This window comes from Heteronotia binoei, chromosome 10 (assembly GCF_032191835.1).
Source record: "Heteronotia binoei isolate CCM8104 ecotype False Entrance Well chromosome 10, APGP_CSIRO_Hbin_v1, whole genome shotgun sequence".
NCBI lineage: Eukaryota > Metazoa > Chordata > Lepidosauria > Squamata > Gekkonidae > Heteronotia > Heteronotia binoei.
The window spans coordinates 28,923,615-28,932,552 of record NC_083232.1 but is presented as its reverse complement, the minus strand read 5'-3'; the positions used below and the strand labels follow the sequence as shown (position 1 = coordinate 28,932,552).

At 41.1% G+C, this 8,938-nt stretch overlaps 1 protein-coding gene across 2 annotated transcripts in view; it reads right to left on the bottom strand.

Moving 5' to 3' along the window:
* Positions 1–2,619: 2,619 nt before the first annotated feature.
* ITGB1 (integrin subunit beta 1) overlaps positions 2,620–8,938 on the bottom strand; it is a 50,456-nt gene continuing 44,137 nt past the window's right edge. Inside the window, exons 15-16 of one of the 2 annotated variants that reach the window (XM_060248159.1) lie at positions 7,407–7,573; positions 2,620–3,752 (exon numbers count right to left, since the gene is read on the bottom strand). In XM_060248159.1, coding sequence (XP_060104142.1) covers positions 3,687–3,752; positions 7,407–7,573 — 233 coding nt within the window. In that variant the 3' untranslated portion in view covers positions 2,620–3,686. Of the gene's footprint in view, positions 3,753–6,402; positions 6,562–7,406; positions 7,574–8,938 lie in introns of those variants that run through there. The other variant, XM_060248158.1, reaches the window with a different exon arrangement.

Below are 8,938 nucleotides of genomic sequence, written 5' to 3'. Positions count from 1 at the left end.
GCTATTTGTTGATCGTTACTGTTATTATGTTTTTTCTCTGTTATGAGTTGTTACATTGTTGATGGCAGTAAGAAGTAGTAAGGCTTTTCGGAGTCCCAAAACTGAAGGGGCGGGATTATCCCAAGGCACCAAAAGGAAGGAGAAAAAAGATTCCTGTCTCCCTAGAGGATCATGGGAATAACCCATTCAGATGTCCTCTTGAACTCTTGAGAAGGACCCCTCACGGTAGGTACCAATGGGCCGTTCTGGAAAGATCCAGGAAGGAAAGGGGGGAGGAGGCAGTGGTGGTGACTGCTCTTTTGGCGACTCGCTCATCCTTCTCCCTGCTGCTGCCTCCTCAACCATGCACTGATTACAGTGATTGCACTGGAGGGCTGGCATAGGAGCTGCGAGCCTCCAGCGCCATTTTACCCTTTAAATAGCCCAGGAAATACAGTGCTTCACCACCCCTTCCTGGGCACTGAAATGGTGAGGAAGGGAGGAGGCTGGGAAGCAGCAGCCTTCAAGGCAAACGAGGGATTTCCCTAGGGAGGGGGGGGGTGAGGTCCAAATTCAGTGCAGGGTGGGATGGCCCTGCATCTACCTCACAGGGTGCCTGTTGTAGGGAGACAAAGGGAAAGGAGACTGTGAGTCACTCTAAGACTCTTTCAGGTAGTGAAAGGCAGAGTATGAATCCAAGCTCCTCCTCCTCCTTTGTACTATGCTTATTCTCAATTTGACATATAGAGTTATCGGTACAAGTGTGCAATTTTTTCTGGGTTTTTTTTGGGGGGGGAGAGGGCTATATTGAACTGAAAAAAATGTGGGTTTCCTTTAAAAAATTGAATTCAAATATTTGGAAATCCCTATTCTTTTGGAGGGGGACTCAAGAAGAACCCCCCCCCCCTGAAAAAATTGCACACCAGTAGCTGTGTCCACAGGGAACAGTCTGTTCCCCGCAGGCAAGAGGAACTACGAGAGGAGCCAGCCTCAGTCGAAGCTGATCCTGAGCTGGCAGGGGCTGTTTTTTTTTTGCAGCTTCTTTAAAGTTGAAAGCAGGGGCGTCAAACATGCAGCCCATGAGCTGCACCTGGCCCATGCAAGGCTTGAATCTGGCCCCCAAGCAACTTCCTTCTCCTGCCTTTTCCAGGTCTGAGTCTTTGCTTCCTGGTTCCCCGCCCCCCTCACACACAGAGGCAGCTCTCTGGCTGCTTCCTGCAGGAGATACAAAGACAAGTCACACACACACAGAGCTTCTGCTTCCTTCTCTGGGGCTGCTGATCCTCTTTGGGGGAGGAAAGGAGGGGGAGGAAGGAGAGAGAGAAAAAACAAACTTGGAGTCCATGAGTTTTAATAACATTTTATTCCAGGTATAAGCTTTTGTGTGCAAGCATACTTCTTTGGAGAGAGGGTAATTGAACTCTTCTGACAAGCAGTGTACATTGGGGAAATTATTTTGGCTTATTCTGAAAAGGATTTTGTTTTGTTTCTATGTGGATTTATTTTCTAAAAGACCCTGCTTAGGAATTAGAATACTTGGATTGGTCCTTCTCTCTTGTAGATTTCAGATGCCAAATGATAATAGCACACATTGGTATTGAGACAGGAAAACTAGCTCTGTTCAGTCCAGGAGAATGCATTGCATCGAGCTTCATTATCAATTGCAATTTAGCAGTCTCTCTTTCTAATCTCCCTTTGAAATCCTTTGTAGGAGCATTGCTAGTCTTGGGTCAGCAACTGAATGTTGTAGTTTCTAATGTCAGACTTATGTCCATTTATTCTTCGCATCCTTTTGGACTGAATCCCCCTGGATGGAACTGAGACCTAGGCAGAGCAGACTTGCAGCCTGGAGCCCCCTCAAAGCACCCCCCCCCCCGCGGCTCCGCGCCCACTCCCCCAGCGCTCTGCTTGCCTGCCCACCGCTGCTAAAAGCGGTGGGCAGGCAAGCGGAACACCAGGGGGGTGGGACGCCGCACTGGGGTGGATGGGTGGGCAGCGGCCTGGAGGGGGCTAGCAGCAGGGAGGGGGAGGGAGGCAAGCTAAGCCTGGGGCACTGGAGGGGGGGGTGAGAGCCCAATTTGCCACCCCCCGCTTCTCGGCACCCTAGGCAACCGCACAGTTTGCCTAGCAGGAGGGCCGGCTCGGGACCTAGGTTTTCTGCCTCATTACCAGTGCTAGTAGTGCTACCAGTGTTAGAGGGGCACCAAAGAAGAGGTACAAGGACTCCTTGAAGAAATCCCTTGGTACCTGTTGCATTAACCATTAACCAGTGGTCTGACCTAGCCTCAGATCGCAAAGCATGGAGGCACACCATCCACCAGGCTGTCTCTTCCTTTGAGAACGCACGCATAGCTGGTCTTGAGGACAAAAGGAGATTGAGGAAGAATCGTACTGCTACAGCACCAACCCCAAATCAGACTTTTCCCTGCAGCCACTGTGGCCGGACCTGCCTGTCCCGCATTGGTCTTGTCAGCCACCAGCGAGCCTGCAGCAGACATGGACTATTGCACCCTTCTTAAATCTTCGTTCGTGAAGTCAAGCCGAGAGAGAGAGACCAGTGCTAGTATTTCTACGCCTACTATCCCTCTGCATATCACGCCTAATCCAATCAAGCCTCAAATGGAGAGAGAAGACAACAGATCTGATTTAATCTTTTATTTAATAAATAACTTCCATAATAGCACTGTAAAAAGTGAACATTTGTTAAAATCAAAGGCACTTAAAATAAGCATGTGATATGATAGGACAGAATGGTCAGAGGCATATATATACATGACACATCAAATAATGGTATCTTCTGACCGCATCTTAGACAGTTAAGCAATTTAGCTACAGGGTAAAGGCAAATTTACAGCCAAAACTGTGGGGGGAAATCAAGTTGTTTTGACAGTAATCTTATACAAAATAAAACCAGATACATAAAAAAGGTGACAAACACCAGGCTTTAAACCAAGGAAGATTTTTGTAAAAAAGCACACCTAATGAAATTAAGGCCTTTATGCATTTAGATGGTGTCCTGGTACTTCACAGTACCAAAGCCAACAACATGAATTTACAAAGTAAAGATTTTAGGTTACTGTACAGCAATGGCATAAAAATATGGCATGATTAAAGCTATTTCAGACCTATTAGTCCTTCTACTTTATAACATCTTGACAATTTAAAATGCTTAAGAACTTATTAAATTGTCTTTTACGTCATGATTTCCATCTCATTCAGCTTACTGTATCCAATAAGGTAAGTCTTGAGGCAGACACTTCATTATTCACAATCTAAGTAAAACTTTTATGTTTCAAAGAAATTACCTGGCTTGCATAAACTGTGCAAGCCACAGCCCTGATGTACCTGTAAAGCTAAAACTGGTCTAATATTAATACTTAATGGCTAGGCAGAGCCCCTTATACTGATTGTTTCAGCCATTTCACTCCTGTCACAGGAGAAAAAGGTCAAAAAGGCACAATGTGACCTTAAGCAGAATGGGCTATGCAGTCTCAAGTTTTCTGGCACTGATTTCATACACAAAAGAAAACAAAAATCTTCACAAAAATAAAATCGTACTGTACATTTAAAAAACCTGCATAGGAAACGAACCTAACGTAATGAATTAGTAAATTCATTGCAGAATTGCCCTAAAGCTAAGTTACTGTGACTACAAAATTGCTACATCGCATACAGTGTTGTGAAGTTACAAAGCAGGGGTTTTTTTTTCATTTTCCCTCATATTTCGGATTGACCACAGTTGTCACAGCACTCTTATAAATAGGATTTTCACCCTAGAAGAAAAACAGAGTTTATTAATATTCAGGGTTGCCAAAGTATAACAAATTATTGATACATCTGAAGTATTCAAAAAGCTGTATTCACAGTACTTGCACACACGCGCACACACACACTAATATCCAGAGTTCTATGTGAAATGAGAGCCTTCATTTCCTGCACAGGATCTCTGGATTCAAGCAAGCTAGTACATCTTTTAAGAATCAGTTAAGATTCAGGCCTATTATGGATTTAGAAATATGCAAAAGATTAAGGTATTTAAATTGCTAATACTTACAGCTGAACATGTTAGATTCCAGCACTTCAATCTGCTAAGGAATAATGGCACTATAAATGCTAGTAGTTCACATTTTATTGACAGGCTGCTTTACTGCCTTTATAGATTCTCCCTGCCTCTCTCAAAGAATATGCATGTAGGCTTATACAAATAGTATGAAGTGCATTTTTGCCAGTGCAAAATAAATACTGACTTTGTAGACACATCAGCTGCAAGAGTAAATTGACTCCAAAGACCTTTACACATAAGGCCAAGATGAAGGCTCCAAAATTCAGTATAGACAATCTGCTCTTGTCATATTCCAACTATGGCCAACATCCAAGAATTGCTACAGATTTCTTCATACATACATCTTATCCTGCCACATACAAATTAGTCAGAAGGGGAACATAGCCATTCCCAATCTTAGCTATTCCCCTGCAGAACCAGCAAATGCCAAAGCAGACAGAATTGAGGGTTTATTGCTCAGGCACACAAATCCTGCATGAACAAGCTGTATACAACGAAAGTGGACATACACTGTAAAAACCTACCTTCACAAGTATATGGATAAACTGAGTTTTGCTTTAACAAATACTACCAGATTTTGCACTGACCTACATATCCAGATCAATGTACTGCTCAATTGACTTCCAAAAGTCTGAGATTGGACTGTGTGGAAGAATTAAGCACGTGCACATTGGATGAAAACACAAGTCTACTTAGCACACAGCTTCCAGCATCTGAGGTACCAGAGATACTGTTTGAACACATCAGAGAATGCCTGTTAAAAGCATAAACCCTCTAATTTTGTGACAGTCAGTTTGTTTCCATCAAACTGATTTGTACATACATCTCATATCAAAACCATGCAAAGATTAAAGGCATACATTAAGAGACACTGATAAGACTTTAAGCTAAGCAATGAGAAAGCATGTTAAAGTAAAAACATGTGCTTTCACTGAACACTCTCACCAAACATTTTACTTCACAAAGAGGCAGTTCTTAGACCTGTTTCCTTACTATTATGTTTCGATTTTAACAGCTATGAAAAGGGAAGGCACAGCCAAGCTCCCCATTTGCTACCTGATATACTCAAACAGTAGCACAAAACAGAGTAGCATGAAGGCTACCTCTGATGGTGGTGCAGGAATGACATGGGTCTGGCAGTGTCTTTCTGCAAAATGAAAATCTACACGAGGAAGGAAAAGATACTGCTGATTTTACCTAGTCATTACCATGTCGCTAGCCTGCAACTGATATTTAGGTAGTAAACAACAATAGCACAGGTAGAAATGAACAAAATCAGCAGCTTTGGGAATGTTTCAAATCACAAAAAAGGCATCAAAAGATAATAAAACAACTTATGGCATGGGCACCTATACCATAGAGACAGCTCATGAATGCCTACATTCAGATGAAGTGTAAATTCCTACTTCATACATTATCCTGGAAGCTTGAGTGACACTCTCTCTTGATTGGAGAGATCCCTCAAATAGAAGTTTAAGTAATTTGTGCCCCCCCATATTTTTAAACGGAAAAAACCATGAAGTCTCACACAGAAGAGAGTGTAATAATGGCAACAGCAGAAGAAAAAAAAGAGGAAAAAGAAAAAGGTGCATACGTTATAGTCAACATTTCCCTCTTATACCCCTATACTATCAACCCAAGTTATCCTGTTTTCCTAAAATACAGAGCATAACTCAGCTGAGTTAAGCACTTTCATCTGACTGATTTCATTGCAAGAGCTCTAAAAGCAGGGCTTTTTTTGAGCAGGAATGTACAGGAACGCAGTTCCGGCTGGCTTGATGTCAGGGGGTGTGGCCTAATATGCAAATGAGACCCAGGTGGGCTATTCCTACAAAAAAGCCCTATGTGAAAATGGTGATGTCAGGGGTGTGGCCTAATAGACAAATGAGTTCCTGCTGGGCTTTTTCTACAAAAAAGCCCTGTCTAAAAGTATTAAACTCTTCCCCTGAAATAATTAGACTTAAAAGGTTCTTAGCACTGGCTGAACCATTCCCTTTACTTGGAGAATACTGCCCTTTGCTTTTATGTGTAGTATATTACCACCTCTATTTATGTAACACAGGGCATCTACAGTGCCTCAAGGGTGTGCTGCTGCCCTTTGCAGGGAGCACTGGAGAAGACTGGCAGTGGCTGAGTATTGCCCATTCTTAGTTAGGGGGTCCCCACTGAAGGCAACCAAGTCCTTGTATTGGCATAGTGGGTGTGCATGTGCACAAAGGTGAATAAATCAAATCTTACTAAACCCCCCAATTTAATAAAACCATAACTTTGTTCTGGACCCTCACCAGTTCTCTAGCTTCACCCAAATACTACTCTATAATTATACAATCTGAAACGACAGTTGATAAAGTAAGCAAGATTCAAGCGGTAGTTAGTTAACAGTGCATACAGGGAGTCGGAAAGAAGTGACATGCATAGGGAAAGAAACAGAAACAAAAATACGAACTGAGACCAGCTTTACGTCCATAGTTTGGATTCTTGAAATTATTAATAGGACTCTTGTATATTGGATTTTCTTGCTGAAGGTAGAAAAATGGTCATTGTGGGAAACAGAAGAGACTGGAACATACTCAAAGGCAGAATCAAAGTAGTTGTGCTACCTTTATGTAATTTATTAGTCTAATCTTAGTCTATAGTTACATGCTGTGCTTAACAGAAACTTTTAAAAGCCCCAAAAGATGTACAAAAAAGAGGCCTCTACATTAAGTGTGTTCACATGTTAAATAATTTCTAAGTAGCTGTATTTTCAGCAGTTACTGAAACATCATTTAATGGAACCTGTACACACTATGGCTAAAAGATGGATATTTCCCACTGGGTTTAGCTCAAATGCACTGTGTATACTAGAAGTCTCTGGTCATACAGGTTTAGAGAACTAGTCATAAGATGACTATTTGCTTGTTCAAGCCCTCAAGTTTAAAAAATAATTTAGCTTTGCATGGATTGTTGGGTAATAACCTTAAAGAAAATCTAATCTAAACTTCCGTTCTTTATCCTATGGGAATACAGTCTTAGAGTAGGATGCAGCGGGCGTCCTAATCTATTGGGCATTCCTTCCATCAGCTGGCCCTGTGCTGCGGTATCATCTCTGCTGTAATATTAAACTACCTCTTTACTGTGCCCAATTATTAATCTATATAACATGTACCCAACTGAGCCACCACCTGTAACAGTTTATGATCAAAATGTATTGTTTTATTGATATGATATGTTTTAATTGTTATTTATACTGTTTTATAATGTTGTTATCCACCCTGAGGCCCTTTCTGGGATAGGGCAGAATATAAATAGTCTAAATAAATAAATAAAACATCTGAAGAACAACAATAAAGTTTGCTGTACTGAATTTAAGATCCTTACTCACCGCATCCCACTTTGCATTCATTTTTTCCTTCTCGAATTTTGCAAATTCTCTTCTGTCATGAATTATCATAAGTAGTTTCCAAATCAGCAATAAAGCAAGGCCAATCAAAACAATTCCAGCAACTACACCAGCAACAATGGGAATGATGTCAGGGCCAGTTGGGCATTCTAGGAAGCAAATGATTGAAGCACCATCAACATAATATCAAAGAAATGCAATGGAAACATGACATCAACTCTGGATTCTGGAATCATACATTTTACCCCCACCCCTACTCCCAAAAAATTTGAGTAATCTTATGTTTCCCTTCTGAGGTTACGTTATAGATGAAACCTGACCAACTTGCTTCATTTCACTATTTGTCTAGGGCACTCCCGATACCAATGGGTGCCAGCACCAGCTGATTCTGGCATGAGAGAAAGGTGCCCTTCCTGACATTGTGTAGCAGTCACTGTAGTCAGAATTGTTATTACTACCATCTGGGATTTTTTTTTTAAATTTTATCAACTTTTATTAACATAATCAAAACATAAAACAATAAAAATAATAAAAAAGAAAGACAACCAATAAGAGTAAGCAAAATACAACGTTGGCCTAAGATTAACACTAAATAAGATTAATAAATCAGTACAACATAAAGTCAGTATACTTTTTCATCTACAATTGTTTTAATTGAAGTGTCTATAATGTTTTTATGAATTACTAGTTATTGTTTTGTTATGTGTTGTGAGCTATCCTGAGTCTGCTTGTGGGGTAGGGTGGAGTAAAAACGGAGTAAAATAAATAGATAAATTAACCATTTGATTTTAAAATGTAATAATACAAGAACACTGGCTTAATATAATTTTCTGACCAGCAGCTGCTCTGAATGGCCCCTCATCTTCACATTTTGCCCCTCCTTAACTCAGCCTCTATTTTGGTACCCTGTGCAACAGAAGAGAATGGAGGAAGTATGATAAAAAGGGGTGCTGAGCAGTGTTCCCTCTAAGCTGTTAGTGTGAGCTAGCTCAAAGTTTTTTAGCCTCTGGCTTACACATTTTTGTCTTAGCTCAGGAAAAATGGCCCCAGAGCAAACGAATTTATGCAGTAGCTCAGAACTTTAATGCCAGTAAGGTCACAAAGTAGAATTTTTGCTCACAAGACTCCACAGCTTAGAGGGAATATTGGTGGTGAGAAATCATATTGTGGCAGCACTAGCAACAGCAAGCTACTTGCCCACTTAGCTGAACTAAACTCTGCCATTTTCAGGAAGTGGAAAAATGCTGAAAATTCAATTTAACACCCACCAACCTCCTCAAATTTATCACAACATCATGCAATAAATAAAGGGCACTTCAGAACCATTACCAAGCTAACGACAATGTGGGTGTGAAAACGTGTATGCGTAGGATTTCCTTTGCATTTAACAGCTGCTACAGCATAGAGTGTTCCTTGTTGAACAAGATCATGTGGAAAACACTGATAGAATTAATAGCTACTTTCATTTATCATCTGCTTGGGAAGCATGATTCTAGTCACCTGGATCTCCAAAG